We start from the raw sequence: 18300 nt of genomic DNA on the forward strand, positions 1-18300 counted from the left end.
CGCCATCTGACAGACAGCATCACAGAGCATGCCCACAGCAGCGCGAGCTGAGCCACACGAGCAGCAAGGCGGGAAAAGAAAGCGGGAGCTGGAAGATGGCCGGGTTACTGAGGGGCGAAACATGGAGCGTTTCTTCATCATTCACCCAGGATAATCCTGTGCTCAGGTAGATATTTTACCTGTGTTCAGGTAGATCTGCTCTGTTCTATTCTATTCTATTCTATTCTATTCTAATATATTATGTTCAACTTTATTCTATTCTATTATATTCCTTATATTCTATTATATTCAGCTCTATTCTATTCTATTCAGCCATATTCTATTCCTTTGAACTATATTCTATTTTATTATATTCAACTCTATTCTATTATATTCTGCTCTATTCTATTCAGTTCTATTCTATTCTCTTAAGCTCGATTTTGCTCTATTCTATTCTATTATATTCCTTATATTCTATTATATTCAACTCTATTCTATTATATTCTGCTCTATTCTATTATATTCTGCTCTATTCTATTCTATTCTATTCAGTTCTATTCTATTCTCTTAAGCTCTATTCTATTCTATTCTATTCAGTTCTATTCTATTATATTATATTCCTTATATTCTATTATATTCAGCTCTATTCTATTCTATTCAGCCATATTCTATTCCTTTGAACTATATTCTATTTTATTATATTCAACTCTATTCTATTATATTCTGCTCTATTCTATTCAGTTCTATTCTATTCTCTTAAGCTCGATTTTGCTCTATTCTATTCTATTATATTCCTTATATTCTATTATATTCAACTCTATTCTATTATATTCTGCTCTATTCTATTCTATTCTATTCTATTCTATTCAGTTCTATTCTATTCTCTTAAGCTCTATTCTATTCTATTCTATTCAGTTCTATTCTATTATATTATATTCCTTGTATTCTATTATATTCAGCTCTATTCTATTCTATTCAGCCATATTCTATTCCTTTGAACTATATTCTATTTTATTATATTCTGCTCTATTCTATTCAGTTCTATTCTATTCTCTTAAGCTCTATTTTGCTCTATTCTATTCTATTATATTCCTTATATTCTATTATATTCAACTCTATTCTATTATATTCTGCTCTATTCTATTCTATTCTATTCAGTTCTATTCTATTCTCTTAAGCTCTATTCTATTCTATTCTATTCAGTTCTATTCTATTATATTATATTCCTTATATTCTATTATATTCAGCTCTATTCTATTATATTCAGCCCTATTCTATTACTTTGAACTATATTCTATTCTATTATATTCAACTCTATTCTATTATATTCTGCTCTATTCTATTCTATTCAGTTCTATTCTATTCTCTTAAGCTCTATTCTATTCTATTCTATTCTATTCAGTTCTATTATATTCTATTCTATTCCTTCTATTCTATTCTATTCAGCTCTATTCTATTCTATTCAGTTCTATTCTATTCTATTCTCTTAAGCTCTATTCTATTCTATTATATTCAGCTCTATTCTATTATATTCAGCTCTATTCTATTCTATTATATTCAACTCTATTGTATTCTATTCTATTCTATTCAGCTCTATTTTATCATATTATATTCAGCTCTATTCTAGTATATTCAGCTCTATTATATTCAGATCTATTCTATTCTATTATATTCAGATCTATTCTATTCAGCTCTATTTTATTCAGCTCTACCCTATTCTATTCAGCTCTACTCAGCTCTATTCTATTCCATTCAGATATATTCTATCCTGCTATATTCAATACTATTCAGATCTGTTCTATTCTATTCTATTAATATCTATCATATACGCCTATTCTATTTATGTCTATTTGATTATATTCTATTTAGATATATTCTATTCTCCTATACCCTATTCTATTCTATTCAGAACTATTATATTGTGCTCTATTCTGTTCTGCTCTATTCTATTCTATTCAGCTCTATTTAGCTCTATTTTGTTATGTTCTATTATATTTAAATCTATTCTATTCAGCTATATTCATCTCTATTTTCTTGTATTGTATTATATTCTATGCTATTTTATTCATCTCTTTTCTGTTCTATTTGCTCTATTGTTTTCAGATATATTCTGCTGTATTATATTCTGTTTGAATATATTCTATTATGCTCTCTTCTATTCTATTACATTCTGCACTGTTCTATTGTTGTTCTATTCAGCTTTACTTTATTATAATCTACTCTATTCGTCTTTGCTAGATCACGTTCTGACATATTCTATATAGCTCTATTCTATTCCATTCTTTTCAGATATATTCTATTATATACAATTATATTCAGCTCCATTTAGCTCTAGTGTGTTCTATTCTATTCTATTCTATTCTATTCTATTCTACAGTATTCTATTCTTTTCTATTCTATTCTATTTTGCTCTCTTTTCTTTTCTATTCCATTATTGTCTGGGCTGCTCTGCTCTATTCTACACCATTCTGTTCTTTTCTTTTCAATTCTGCTCTGCTCTGATTTGCTTGGGTCTGTTGTATTGCAATGTATTCTATTATATATCCGTGTGAACATAGTTATGCAGTGGACAGATATGCAGAGAGATATGTGTGGCTCTAGGGCACACTGAGAGGTAGGAGGTTCAGTGTAACAGAGAGAACTGGGGAAGCAGAGAAGAGGAGAGGCAGCCTGCTAACAGCCTGACTTGTCTTTACAGATTAATGTCATATTCTGCTTTAAGCGCAGCCACAACTGTGCTCTCAGATGTGAGCATGAAAGTAATGCTTCCTTTTCAAATTACAGCCTAATCTTTGACTTGTGTATGCATGTGTTTATGTGTGTTCAAAGTGGTTAGCCGTCTAGTATTGTGCTGCATTATATTTATGTCTGCATTATTTTATATCATAGCACATCAGTCCATAACCAGATAACCTGGTTAACTGCAAGGAATCATTGTCATATGAACATAATGCACAGGGTTGAAGATGGATAGACACTAGTGCTGAGTACCTTATAATTTAGGTCAGACGTTTACATACACTCATCACTGAAATGAATGTGATGGCAATATTGGTCTTTCAATGATTAATTGAGCCATGCCAATGATTAATTGTAACAATATGCATCTTATATGCATCAAATTTTTAATTTTGTTTTTCTGAAATCAATGCAGGATCAAAATTATACATAGAATGCAAAATGCACACACACACGTATCAGAAAGTGTGCACTTTCTGTTAGCGATCATGATTGACTACAGCTGGTAATTTGTTTTTGTGTCAACATAAGGGATTGTTTGACAGCACTTACTGAATTGCTCAACACCCAGCACAATAGAAAAGGTCAGGGAGCTCAGTGCAGATCTGAGAAGGTTGATCATAGATTTGGGGCGTTTTTTACACCTGGAAGTCAGATTCTGGTTCTTAGTTTGGTATTCATTTGGTGCGGTTTGTTTGGGTTTCCCACTGCAGTTTAGCCAGCGCACATACGTGGGCTACGTCTCCCTATACTTGACACTGATTGGTTTTTAGAGGGGAGTGCATCTGACATCAATGTGTTGTGATTTTAGAAAGTTGCCTCGCTAGGTGTTGTGCCAAATTCTGATTACACAAGCAGAGTACACAAGCAGAATCAGCGCAACAGATTATCCTTGTATTTTATAAATAAGGGTTAACCTACAGTTACAGTAGATTCAGGAATCCCAAGCATAATCTGTTGCACTCATATTTTTTGCGTGAGTTGGATTTCAGTATAACACCAGTTCTTTTTCTTCTTCTATTGTTTAATGGGTGACGGTATCCTGCCTCAAGTTCCTGTAACTGATTAGAAAGTCTGAACTATCCCAAAAATTGTTGATCCAGACCGAGACCACCTCTTTTGGTTGGACCATATTTTGGTCTCTTTATACGGACCATGGTCCTTCAAGCTTGACTATAGTTTACAGCTGACCAGCTGGGCAAAGAAAAACAACTGAGTGAAAGTTTTATGGTCAGTTGACACTATGACCAGAGCTTTGTTTGCGGGGAGTAATAGTGAGACAATCAGGAACATCTCAATCAGCTGTTAAGCATGGTGGTGGTAGCATCAAGCTCTGTTCTGCAGCTCCAGTGTGGGACTGGTATATTTTACAAGAATTCTTCAGCATAACCTTAAACCATCAGTTGAAACACCAATTAGGTGTTCCAACAGGGCTATGGTCTTCCCAAAGTCCTGACCTCAATCCAATCAAAATACGTGGACTGTGTCTAAAAGTCAGGTCCATGCCAAAAAAACAACAAATTTAACTTGTGCCAAGAAGAGTGGTCAGATATCCAACCAGAATATTTTGAAAAGCTTCTTGATGACTACCAAAGGCAACTGGCTAAGGGACATTTTAACAAATATTAAGTGTGCTGTATGTATGTAGTATATAGTAGGAAGTGATGATGTGCTGATGTAGTTAACATGGCACAGGGTTGTGGCATAAAGAGGGATCTGTACCAACAAAGAACAGAAAAGTGGCAGAACAAGAAGCAGAGAAGCCAATATGGAGTCTCCCGAGGAAGAGAGAGAACAGAACAGACCTGCCTTGTGAGCATGAAGTTTAACTGAGGATCAGTCTGGCATTTTGCAATATCATACTTGTGCTCCACACAGCCAGAAGAGACAGCTAAATCTCCCATGACAGGCGCTAGAGCCAAATTAGCACCCAAACCCATGAAAGCAATACTCTGTAGTACATCCAACACACAACTGCTTACATGAGTGATCCTCATTTGTCTTAACCCCCAGTGATACATTGAGCAAGTGATGTACTAAAAAAAGAAATCCCAGCATACACTAGCATAGCTGATCCCCAGCAAAATCCTGAATACTGTTATGCTGGTCACTGTCAGTGGAAGTTGATATGCTGATCTAAACCTTGAATCTTTATTTTTCATTTGTCGACATGCGTGAATACCATGCAGTGTTTTTAAAAACACAGCCATGTGTGATACAGATCCGGCAGGGGTGCAGATCGGATGGCATCAAGGTCATCAGTGCCTTCCAGGGGAGCATAGGCTGTATGGTCGCATTTGCTCCTGATAATTGTGACAGTATGTGATGGTATGTCATAGTTTTTTTTGGATTTCAGACCTTTTGATTGTCTGGAGGTGATCTTATTTGTAAGCACGGATAGAAAAAACATCAGTAACATTGAGAGTTGACACGAACAGTGCTGCGCTTTCTTTGGAGTGAAATGAATGGCGCTGGCTGAAGTCACCTGAAGTCAAAACATGACAGATTTTTGGTCAAGGACACTAAGGGTGGGACGAACTATTAGAATATCACAGCTCAAGCTGAGAGACAAATAACAGGCTAAACAGTTCCTCAAGTGCAGAGCTGACTGCTGTGGAGAGCAACTATATACTAAGACATGATCTGCTTATGTAAGAATTATCTGCAGGGACAGTAGTGTAAAAAGGTATGTATGTGCACAGAGTGAGCGTGCAGCCACTTCTAAAAGCTGTTTTTTTAAGTCGTCCACTAGAGGGAGATAATGATCCTGAAGGATGTGAAAGTTTCCTTGAAATTAATATTAGAAGTATAAATGTGGCGTCTGGCGAGTCTAATTTTATCTCTGAAAAAAATAAAGATTAATGACACAGTGGACTTATAAAGCTTTTATATAACTTTTATATAACTGCAATATAACATAGAATGTAATACATTATAGCCTATAACAAAAAATCTAATTTATAAAATATGCATTTCTTGCATATGCATATGCATTTCTTATATTATATTTTCCCTGTTCTGTAGAGAAATATTTTTGTTCCAAGAGGTACGATGTGAATGTACCCTTTAAGGTACAGTTGTGCTTGTTTGTACCTAAAAACACTGATTTCATTCAGATTTTATTGTAGTTTTTGTAGACTAAAGTAAGTAATATGTTTTATTGTGTCTTGGCTTAGCTCAACATCAACACCATGAAGCCAGACATGACTACTCGCAAAACAGCGGATAAATATAAATACAATAAATACAATCATGTGAATTTAGCGCACAGTGGCAGTTAAAGGTTAAACAGCTGGATTCTTTAGGCCTCTGAAATGTCTTTTCTCAAGTGTCGACAGTCATTACAGCAAACATTTGTCTCTGTGTCAGTCAGGGGGGTTTGTATAAAGTATGTAATATGTCCACTTGAATGATTGAATGAATGTATGGATGAGTTTACATACACCCATTAAGCACTTCATTTGGAACACCTGTACATCTACTCATTCATGCAATCATCTAATCAGCCAATGCAGTGCAGTGAATAGAATCATGCAGGCACAGCCAACAGCTTCAGGGAATGTTCATGTCAGTCATTGGCATAATTGGCACAATTGTTGGTGCCAAATGTGCTGATTTGAGTCTATAACTGTAACAATCTTTAGAGTTTAAAGCAATAAAGAATATTGTCCAGTAAGCGACAGTCCTGTTGATGAGAGTGGTCAATGGAGAATGGACAGACTGGCTCGAACTGACAGAAAAAAGGTTGCCTTTCTGTACAACACAACGCATTCACATGTTAAACATCTTGTAAAATCCGTTCCATTAAAAATGTGTCTTGTTTTCAGAGCTGATACAGTAGTAGTCCCTATCCATTATTTGTATGGTCCTCCTGATAAAGTGCTTGGTGGGTGTATCCCAAACATTTAGAATTATTATTTGTATTTTTTTTGTTATCTATTAGAATGAAAAAGGCTGTTTTGTAATTGTGACTTGAAGTCTGATGGTGGAAAATTGCCTCTTGTCTGTAGTGTATTAACTGGAGAGTTAACAATATTTTTGGAAACTTCAGCATTTTCATTTTGCAGCAGATTCTTTCATTTCAAAGAAGTGGGTGAAATGTATTTTTCCCTTTAAAGCTAACTAAAGTTATATGGCTGTATTGCAGGTTTATATTAGGAGCTGATTGACTGTCTGTTTACACATGACTCTGTGACAGAAACAAAGACACACATAAAATCCACCTACACACATTTACACACACATGTAAAATGTGTATTAGTTTTGCCTTATGAATATTTGATTAGAGGTTTTGGGATGCCCCAGTAACACCTCAGGATTTGGCCTTACGACTCAAGAAGTTACACAACCCAGTAATTCCGGTAACAGCCTACTATTGGTAATCTCTACCAGGGCCACTCTCACCTGCTCTCATCTCAAAATGAATCCAGTCTTGCTTGCGGCATTATGCAGGTATTATTTGCTCCTTGGCTCCTCCTACAGTCAGGAAGTGTAATCTATGCTTTAACACATGCATTTATGAACAAGCTGAGAGATACGGAACCGCCACTGAAAGTGTTGCTGTAGAGTGATCTTACCATATTTTACACAACTATAACTCGAATTAAGCAGTGCTACGCAGTTCCCGCAAGTACTGTCCTGCCTGCTTCTCCAAGGATATGTAGTGCAGTTAGTGGCGTGCCAAACCCAGAGTGGCAATGATAAAAAATACAGAATAAAAAATTGTATTCTGTTATGGAGTATTTCTATATTTTCTATTGGCATATTCATCATGAATTAACACAAAAACAGCAGCTAAACTGGAGATACAAGATTTTGCAGGACAGTGATGATATATAAAATGATGTTTATGCACATGTACCTACTTTTAAGATCTATAAAGCATCACATGAACTTCGTTCATAATTTCGATAATTTCGTTCAAAGCATCCTCTTTTGTGCAGCTCTAATAAGTACGCTGAGAACTCCTTTCCTTAATCCATGAACAATTTCCCCTTCTCTATCCACATAGTTACCAGATGTCTATAGACATAGTCACATGGTCAGTTTACACAACCACTCTTTAGAGTCAATGCACTGATCTCTAAGCAATGGTCTCCCATTCATCTGTGGCTTAAATAGCTTATCATATGGTGTTCTGTGATTGGTCCCCATAACACTTTTCACATTGAAAGGATCATTCCAACATATCCATGATACATTGTTTTAGTTTAGGTTTAGTTCTGATATGCATTAATAAACGGCACTAATTTATTTGCAGTAGAGAAGGAGTGCACAGCTTAGAACACATTCTCGGAAGGATACAACATAGTCCCTCTGAGAAGTAGTGCCGGTCAGCAGAGGGATTAATTTTGGCCAGCACTTGTGGAAAGGACACACACGTCCTGCAGGCACTCATCGGTAACGGTAGGTAAGAAGCACAACAAACTCTAAATGCTTACTTCCACTAGATACAACAACAAGCTGTCAGATCTAAAACAGTTGTAATGTAGGCACACTTTATATGCCATGCAGTTGCTGTCATTTGGGAAAGGACTCAGTAGAGCTGTAAAATAATTCTGTTAGGGTTTTATATTTGTTGCATTTCTGTTATATGTTTCCTCTATGCTGTGGAAACTTAAGAGGATCAACTAGTAATGAAAGCAGTATAAAACTCATTCTTATAATACAAACTTAGAGTTCAGGCCTTAATAAAAAAGTTTAGTCACAGTTAAGTGTTTACTCATATTATTTATTGCCCTTTTAAAGTTAACTTCTTAAATGTGGATGATTATTAAATAGGCTAATGTACTGCTCTATGCTGTGGTTGAACTCTGAATGTTGAATATTTTGCAAACTTAAAATAACGCATGCTCTAAAAATAATCTTCATGATGTGCTTTGGCCGTATCAGTTGTATGTTCTTACTGTGTGTGTGTGGGTGAGTGGGTGGCTGCGCTACACAGTGAATCAAGTCGTGAGAAGTGGCATTTCCATTTAAGATGTTGTGTACACTGCAAATCACTGCAAAATTAATCTGCTGATTTTTCTTATGCACTATTTAACATTTTGTAACATTTTTGTATTTTTAGTTTTCCTGTATTTGAATGTTTTTTCTTCAAAGCGCTGAAGTATGGAACATGCTGTTCTTCTGTGCTGGGATATACGTGTATGTGTGTGTGTGCGAGTGAATATATGTGCAGTCATGCATTTAAACACACTCCCTGGCTTTGTTTCACCCTGCTTACATAGCACTGCATAGTCCCGTAGCTACTTCAATCACAGATAATTCAACTTGCTTCAGCAATGATCAAAGTAGTCTTAGAGCTGTATGGTTAAGCTCTGTTAACATATTTCTATGTGCATCAGATGATCAGGAGTTTACTGCGCCACTGGCTGTAAGCTACCCAGCAATCTGTTTGGAAAAGGCGGACTGTAAAACTTTAACTGTAGTGTTAAAGGTTCTAAAGTTACTTTGTTCGAGTCATTTATATGATATTTGTATGAATCTAAAGTTTAGTTGGTAACCGTGTGAACTGAATATGAATTCAAACTACCGTCAATCAGAAGCCTTTTCTTAAGTCAATCCATTGTCATAAATTTATCATGAGACAGTCTGGGGCATGTTTAAATGGGGATTCTCATCAAGACTTGCTTATTGACACTGTCCTGCAAAAACATTGCATCTCCATTTTTGCCGAAATTAGGTGTTGACCTGAATGGGGCAATATACAACTTTGCACATACTTCTTATGCTGTGTAAGCTGTGTTGTCTGTCTCTAACTGTATAGCCAGTTTGCCCCTTATACAACAATATACAGGTTTGTAAGAGTTTCCTGAATTCGGCTTGGCCAGATAGCACTTCAGCAGGAAGAACTGTAGCTTGGGCAATTTATTCAGTGTTTTTAGTCTATTTATGGGTATATCTTAGTGAAATGTAGATAAACAACATCAACATAATGCCTACTCAGTTCAGTAGTAAAATGGTCCTTGGTTTTGTAAACTTGCTGAGGTACCCTGATCACGATTTCTATCCTCTTCTAAGACTTTTCCAGCAGACACAGCTCCGACCATGTCAAAGTCTAAGGATATGGGGTCTTCCATCATCCACACTCAGCAGCTTCATGCTGCTATGGCTGACACTTTGCTGGAGCACCTGTGCCTGCTGGACATCGACTCCGAGCCTGCAGTGTCCCGCAACACTGGCATCATTTGCACAATCGGTCAGTGGCCAACTTCCACGTCTCCACTTTGGTTATCAGTCATTGATCTTACCTATGCGAATTAATTTCTGATTCACCATTATACACAGTCTTATCTCACCTGCTTTTGATAAAAAGTGTGCGCTGCCCAAAACACAGCATAGACGCAATGAATGCAAGCTGAAAGTGTTTGAAAGTGCTTTGGGTATTCATTTAGGGCCAGCCTCTCGCTCTGTGGAGAAGCTGCGGGAGATGATCAAGGCCGGCATGAACATTGCACGTCTGAACTTCTCTCATGGAACTCACGAGGTTGGTGCAGTACAGGTTCCTCGGTACCTCATTAGCGAAACAGTTAAAAAGTCTTTATAGAAATGTCTATGTGCAGAAACACATTTCACACTTGTGGTTGTTTAGTTCTATTTACATTCATTTGTATAGAACTTTTTATAACAAGACGTTGTCACAAGCAACTTCACAGAAATCCTAGTCCAAGCCCTCCGCAAGTAGAGCCTCCCTCATTGTGACATTTCCCTTCCACCTTTGGAAATGTCAGTTGTTGTAAGCTGATCTACTTTCTCACCTTCTGATCTGTGAACTGCACACCGACTTTACTCTCCAGAAGAGTCATAGAGAGGACTTGGGCTTCAGCTTGGACTTCAGTGTTGACTTCTGACCTCTTGCTTTTAAAAGCTGTGACTTTTGCCGTTTTCACATTTCATAGCTGCATTAACTCTGACATCGTTCCTTCATGTGATACTTTTGATATTTCAGTTGGAGGTCTTCTAAAGGTCAAGGTCATTATCTCATAATACAAAAATCACAGCCAGTTTCTACCAGTTCATACATAAACATACATAGAAAGTTAAAACTGTGTCTATTTTGAGTCTAAGCAATGAAACTAATTATTTATTTATTTTCTGCTGTCTAATATAATGTGTAGTATGTACTATTCTCAGCTAACATGTCCTTTTGGGCCCTGTTATGAGTAGCCCAACTGGAAATCAGAAAGTTTTGTCCATGGGTTTCATGTTGGCCCCACATATAGATTCCCACCAGGGTCAGTTATGGGACCAGGAGGGGTTAAGCATGGGCCCCATCTGGGTTGTACACTGGGCTGGGACAATGGGGCCTATTTGGGAAGCCTGACTGGGTCCCAGTAACAATGTACAAACCCATTTAGATGCTACCTGTAACCCACCTAGCCCACGTTCCACCTATGTGAGCCCCACGCAAGCATGTTGGCTGGGGTTAAGTACTGTAAGCAAGCAAGAGGTTTTTGGAGAAAAGGCATGAATACTTTATTATTACTACATTCAAGGACCTTTAATTAATAACCCTGATTTACCCTGATTTACCCAGAGGTTAATCAAGTTGTGAGTATTTTAGACATCGATAGGACTTTGCTCCTCATTTGGAAAACAGAGAGGGATATTAAATCTTTGTAGTGTGGGGTCAGCTGGCCAGCTAATTATAGCACAGGGATGACCTTTACAGATACACTGTACTGGGACATGTATCTATCTATACCCAAGATCTAACTCTCAACCTCAGCTCTGACATAAGACAGATAAGCTATTGGAGTATGGCTAATCAGGCGAGCCCAGATCACATTACAGACCACCGTACTGATGGTATCATTCAAATATGCTTTATTTAAACACAGACATTAGACTTCTAACCTATAGTTATTTATAGACTTAACAGTGAAAGAAGAAGAGCAAACGTGCTTAGTGCAAACATGCTCTCATATTTAGGTCACTGAGACCCTAGTGCCTCTTAAAGAACTTGTGGCATCTAGCGTGACCTGCTTGGATGAATATGTTACAAGGGGTTTACTTTATATTATGTAACAACTGTAGCTAAGTATGTTTTAACCTTCTGTATCAAGGACATTGGAACTATATGTTAAGAAGGTTTTTGCATCTGGTCATTGTTACATTTGCACTGTAATTGTAATTAAAACATTGTAACACACTGCAAAAGGAGTGGTGAGTCAATGTTAATCACACTGAAAAAGTCAAATATCCTAATACAAATTCAGTGGAAAACATGACATTTAATATAAAGAATAACACTGTTATTAGATTTAGTTAGTTTTCTCCTGATTTATTGTGATTGAACACCTTCAATAAAGTGAAAACACTAGAGGAAATACAATTATTTTACACATTTGCCCTGAACTATAATGGCCATCATGCATTGACAGTATTTCTCTTAAGAGCCTTTAATTAACATTTCTATAAAATTATGGTTTTATTCTTAATTGGAATTTGGAATTGGAATTTTTGTTTGGCAGCTATTTCAACTGACATTGACAGATTTTTTTATATAGTGTGTGACATTACTGATTGTGTACTGCCAGAGGTGCAGCATTCTAAATATTTCAACCTGGAGAGCAGTGTAGCTTTGAAAAGACAACAGATTTACCTTATAATGATTGATAAGATAATTAATGAATGCAGTTGAATCAAATGTAATTTAAGAACACAGGAAAATGCTGTATACATACTAAAAAATCATAATACTTACAAATAATAATTTACAGATCATATCTGTGATGTTACAGGGCTTTGTGTACATTTTGATGTTGTCAGAACTGCAATTCAATGAGATACACCTTCTGTTTCTTAGTATCACGCAGACACCATTAAGAATGTACGTGAAGCCACTGAAAGCTTTGGACCTGGAACCCTTGAGTACAGGCCTGTGGCAATTGCACTGGACACCAAAGGCCCTGAGATCAGGACTGGACTCATCAAGGGCGTGAGTATTTCTTTTAGCCCTCAGCACCCACAACTGGCAGTTTCTAGTCAGTTGGTTGGCTTACAATTATTACTGTCACAGTGTTATTCTGTTATTTCTACATAGCTCTCATTCTACAAACATCTTTAATAGTATATTTTAAAGCTGCACATCCTATTGACTGTTGTCTATTGACTTATGTTCTGCCTATAGAGTGGCACTGAAGAGGTGAAGCTGAACAAGGGTGAGAAAATCAAGCTAACACTTGATGACACATTCAAGGACAACTGTGATGAGAAGACCCTGTGGTTGGATTACAAGAACATCACCAAGGTGGTCCAGATCGGCAGCCATGTCTTTATCGATGACGGTCTCATTTCCCTCAAGGTCATTGAAGTTGGTAGGTTTCAGTTACTGGTTTCAGTTCAGAAGAATGAGTTGCTAACTAAAGGGAATCCATGTCTTGAGAATATATTTATAGCAGTGAAGTTTGGAGTTTTGTGGATTAGCACAGATGGACTTTGTCCCTAGCTTTCTAAGATTTTCTCTTTTCCTGTGAGCTTATTCCTTTGTGCAAAATCTAATGCTTTCCATGGCTTTGCTCCAGGTAGTAACTACTTGACCTGTGAGATTGAGAATGGTGGCATGCTGGGCAGCAAGAAAGGTGTAAACCTGCCTGGCGCTAACACTGACCTGCCCGCCGTGTCAGAGAAGGACATCCAGGACCTGCAGTTTGGTGTGGAGCAGGGAGTGGACATGGTGTTCGCCTCCTTTATCCGCAAGGCTGCCGACGTGCAGGCGGTCAGGAAAGTGCTGGGAGAGAAGGGCAAAGATATCAAGGTCATCAGCAAACTGGAGAACCACGAGGGTGTGCGAAGGTGAGTGTGCATGAACATTTAGTATCTCTGTGGCATGAAAAAAATACTTTTTTTTTGTCCCCCTCTATTTCATCATTACCAATTCCCACTCATTACTTAGGACTCATTATCACATAATGCTACCAGTGCTGGGTGGGTGAGGGCTAGCATGTGCTTCTAGCTGCCAGTTCTGTAATATTAGGTAAGAGTAGCCTGCGCTGACTAGCATGCATTGTGTGATGGGGAAAGGGAGGGCGATCCTACCCACCCAAGAGAGCAAGACCTATTATGCTGTCTGGGACTCCCAGCCACAGATGTATGTTGTGTTACCATGCATCAAACCTGTGATAACCCAATTATAGGGCCAACATGTAGAAGACTGCCTAACTCGGAAAACACCCTTGTTTTGTTGATTTGAGTACAATTTATTTATTTCTTTTATCTCTCTTTGCCCAGATTTGATGAGGTTCTGGAGGCTAGTGATGGTATCATGGTTGCACGTGGGGACATGGGTATCGAGATCCCTACAGAGAAGGTTTTCCTAGCTCAGAAGATGATGATTGGTCGCTGCAACAGGATTGGCAAACCCATCACTTGTGCCACACAGGTTAAGAAATACAAATGACTAAACCTCTGTTAAAGTAGAACTTGAAGCAGTACAAGTTTTGAAAATGTAGAAATTGACACCCTTTTTGATGGGCTCTTTTTTTTCTCTTGCATGGCAGATGTTGGAGAGCATGATTAAGAAACCACGTCCCACTCGTGCTGAGAGCAGTGATGTGGCTAATGCCGTGCTGGATGGCGCTGACTGCATCATGCTTAGTGGAGAGACAGCCAAAGGAGAGTACCCTGTAGAGTCTGTGAGGACACAGCACCAGGTAAGAGTGATAGTGATTGCCTGATATGGAGCTTGATTGCATCTTGATGAATTTACTAATGTTTCTTGGAGCAGAGTGTATGAGGATCAACACACATAGTCCAGCTGATTCTAAAGCTTTAGTAGGAAAAAAATATTTTCAATTCCCTCCACTTAGTGTCTTTGTAGGTGTCACTAAAGCATTGTATAACATCATAGCCTGTAGAATTAAAGCTAACATAGTATACAGCAAAGAAAGGTTAAGGTGTTTTTAAAATGCTATTACAAATATTGCAGCATTTACTAACTGTCCATGTTTGTAATCCTTTGTTCTATGTGTGTCTGTCTTGCCATGTCTTGTATCTGTCTTATGAGTGTGTTTGCTCTCCTTTGTGGAACATGCACTCAGATTGTTCATTAGGCAGTGGTGGTACGTCGTATGTCGTACAATCTCGTTTGAGGAACTGCAACAAAACAGGCCCCACCGATCCGGGTGCTTCACTCACAGCCTGGCAAGCTATCAAAGATTTTTCATTATTTGATACAAAGCTTAAACACGACAAGAAATATGATCCTCATAGATCATCTCTTATTAGCAAACCATCACTCCTATTTGTACACAGGGAAAAATGTGCATGTAGATGAAACTACAGTTACAGTTGAGTACTATGAGGCAGTCACTCATGAGTACAATATTCTAAAATCCTCTTTCTTCCTCTTTCCTGTGTTTGTGTGTGTGTTCAGATTGCCCGTGAGGCAGAAGCAGCCATGTTCCACAGGCAGGTATTTGAGGAGCTGCGCCGCATCACCCACTTGACCCGTGACCCCTGTGAGTCTGTGGCTATTGGAGCTGTGGAAGCCTCTTTCAAATGCTGTGCCAGTGCCATCATTGTTCTCACCAAATCTGGCAGGTACAAAGGAAACCACATTGTACTCACATGCACACACTCATGCACACAAAAGTGCAGTGCACGTATACATTCCTCAGGTTTGCAGACAAATGTTTTGTGTAAAATGTAAATACAAACCTGTGTTTTAATACACTCTGATATATATATATATATATTACACCCATGTATCGTACTGCATTCATTTTAAAGGATATTAATCATTCCATAATGTATATCACTCACACAGTGTGTCTCACAAATACAATGAACACACACTCATACACACACAAAAACACACTCATTGCCCAATGTTGTTTAATGCCAGGGTGAAATGTGCTCCTTTATGCTAAGCTTGACCTTTGCTGGCCTGAACCTTGACATTTTGCAGGCTAATTTAAACTGCTCATTCAGCTGTTGCTGTGCAGCCAGTACAGTCAGTTACATACAGTATCTCTACTTGATGAAGGACATTTAGATTCCTTTATCTGTAGTATGCTACTGAACCACTTATTAATAAAGCAATGGAGCGGAAAAGTGCCCTAGGAACATTGTGTTTAGAGGGCTTTTGGTTTTATAATAGGTCTGAAAGCTGTGTAGGCGATATGGCAGAACTGTAACACAATACCTAAAGGCATTTCCATGATACACAATATATCCAACATATATCCAATATATATCCAAAATACAATATATATTTGAAGTCTTTCAATTTTCCTTAGCTCTGAAGCTGCTCTTTTTGACCATTATTTTGTATGGCTTGTCTTGTCTCCCTCTCTTTAGGTCAGCTTATCTGCTGTCTAAATACAGACCCCGTGCCCCCATCCTGGCCGTGACCCGTAACGAGCAGACAGCACGTCAGAGCCATCTGTACCGTGGCATCTTCCCCATCCTATACAACAAGCCTGCCAATGATGTGTGGGCTGAGGACGTGGACCTGCGTGTCAACTTCGCCTTGGAGATGGGTAAGGACACAGGGCCTCCTTCAGACATAATGATGGCGAAGGACTGTCATGCTGGGGCTCTCAGATCAGGATGTTTCATCATCAACTGTGAGCTACACTGCTCAACTAGGCTGTTGCAGACACTATTCACTTTAATTTGGGCGAAATGATGATGTAGATGTAGGCAGGGAATAACAGCCTCTTGGCTCTGAACCAGGGGTGGAGGGCAGAAGAAACCCCAGTGTATGGTGTGTGTATGGTGTATGAGCAACCGAGCTTCAATGCTATGAATGCTAAGAAAAATGTGCTAGCAGCTTTAATGATCTATCACATTCGTGCATTATTAACACAATTAATGCTAACTTTGACAGCACTATGCACTATTTGTGTAACTAAAGATCAGAATTCATTTGTTTTGGTTACTTTGGTTCTGTTCATCGGTTCTGGTGATAACCATCCATTATTGTTTATGTTTCAGGCAAATTCAGGAAGTTCTTCAAGTCTGGCGATGTGGTTATCGTTGTCACTGGCTGGCGCCCTGGCTCCGGCTACACCAACACCATGCGTGTTGTCCTGGTGCCTTGAGCACCTTTAAGAACTGAACCCCTCCTTTCCCCTTTCCATTTAGATACTTATTTCCTCCTCATCTCATAGATACATTTAAGAAACAGCAAAGCTCATTTTATCTAGTAGTTTTCCGAAGGACATCATAACAACACTATTCACTGTGACCATCGTCTTAAATACTATACAATTTTCTTCAACCTGGTGTGTCATCTTTCCACATCCAGACCTCCAGAACACTTTGTTCATACTCCAATAGTTGTCTTGCATGCTGAGGTTTAGCATATCATGCTTTGTTGGTAAGCTAGGGGCTGATAGGAAATTCCACTATGAAAAGGGGCATGATAAAGCTCAGGGTGCCAACTGTTGCTCTGTGGGAGGCAGTTGGCCGTAGATCAACACAAAGTCCTGTATTGTGTGAGGGGTGTGGTGAGGGATTTTTGGACTTCAGAGAGCACAGGACACCCTCCCAAACCTCTCTCTCAATTCAAGCACTCTCACACTGTTCCCTCTACCCACTGACTACTGGCATACTGAGACTGATAAGATGCATATCTGCTGTATGAAAGTGCTCTGAGTCTGGATTTCCATCCATTAAACTGATGATTACCTGAAATCTTTTTCTTGACTGGACTAAAACTAGTCCTGATATCCCTCGCCTGTATTTGGATTAGACTCCAAAATAAAATAACAGCATCTGGCAACACAAGACGGCTGGTCTTCGGTGGGCTAATGTAGGACAAAGATTTGATTTCACACTGCTGAGTATCACCATCTAGTGGAGCATTTTGGAAATAGGGTTGACATTCATACCAGCCCAATGTCACTGCTTCAGTCTCCTGCAGATCATTCCTTATCGTTCAAATTCCTCTTTGTCTGCCTACGTCAGTATAATCCAGGCTCAAATGAATCACAGGACTGCAGTCAAGGGAAATATACTGTGTGTATTTGTGCCATATTTTAGTCGACAGCAAGATTGCTTAACTGATTTGAGCAACAAAATACTTTATTTGGGTTAGAATACTGTGCTTTCACCTTAGGTTTAGCATCATATTTTCCAGTACAGCAAATTCTCAGCATTACCAAACAATGGAATTTAATTTTAGGAAGTGACAGAAATAAATGGACACTAGATGGCAGTATGTAATTAAACACCAAGCAGCAATGCAGCACTCCAGCAATAAGCAATAAACATCATATTTCATATTTTTTAAAAACCCTGTCATGTGCAGAGATCATAAATTACAAATTGCTGATAATTTGTCAGAAAGAGAAATGACTAGAATGCTAGTGATGGGTCAAGTGCACCTCCTCCTCTTAACTCATCCATGTGTGCATTCGAGCAGCCAGGTTCCAATGCAGAATGAGTCAGCACTCTGATTTCCCATTAATATTCACATCACTAGGAATGTACTGAGAACATTCAAACTTTTCAAAACTTCCACAGGAACCTCCAATAAATCAATGGTAACCGAATTCTCCAGCACTTCTTTGTGGGCATCAATCTACGCACTTAAACCAGAAGCAGAAGGGGAAAGTCCAAATGCAGCGC

The 18300-nt window shown here is 38.3% G+C and overlaps 1 protein-coding gene across 2 annotated transcripts; it reads left to right on the forward strand.

The window, feature by feature from the left end:
• Nucleotides 1-13: 13 nt before the first annotated feature.
• Nucleotides 14-17397, forward strand: pkmb (pyruvate kinase M1/2b). Of its 2 annotated transcripts, XM_072671769.1 has the most exons (12): nt 14-166; nt 7979-8124; nt 9742-9919; nt 10116-10207; nt 12530-12661; nt 12854-13040; nt 13248-13518; nt 13954-14104; nt 14223-14375; nt 15098-15264; nt 16024-16205; nt 16663-17397. In XM_072671769.1, the coding sequence occupies exons 3-12, from the start codon at nt 9769-9771 to the stop codon at nt 16767-16769; spliced, it is 1593 nt and encodes a 530-aa protein (XP_072527870.1). In that variant the 5' UTR covers nt 14-166; nt 7979-8124; nt 9742-9768; the 3' UTR covers nt 16770-17397. The 2 variants fall into 2 exon arrangements, with proteins under 2 accessions (XP_072527870.1, XP_072527880.1); XM_072671779.1 differs by lacking the exon at nt 7979-8124 and having other exon boundaries at nt 90-166.
• Nucleotides 17398-18300: the final 903 nt, after the last annotated feature.

This window comes from Salminus brasiliensis, chromosome 2, assembly GCF_030463535.1.
Source record: "Salminus brasiliensis chromosome 2, fSalBra1.hap2, whole genome shotgun sequence".
Lineage (NCBI taxonomy): Eukaryota > Metazoa > Chordata > Actinopteri > Characiformes > Bryconidae > Salminus > Salminus brasiliensis.

Excerpts from the sequence above, each read along its gene's own strand:
- pkmb (XM_072671769.1), top strand. The coding sequence starts at position 9,769 with ATGTCAAAGTCTAAGGATATGGGGTCTTCCATCATCCACACTCAGCAG. Across the intron at positions 13,519-13,953 it reads AACCACGAGGGTGTGCGAAG|ATTTGATGAGGTTCTGGAGG; the intron begins GTGAGTGTGCAT and ends CTCTTTGCCCAG. Across the intron at positions 14,105-14,222 it reads CCATCACTTGTGCCACACAG|ATGTTGGAGAGCATGATTAA; the intron begins GTTAAGAAATAC and ends CTTGCATGGCAG.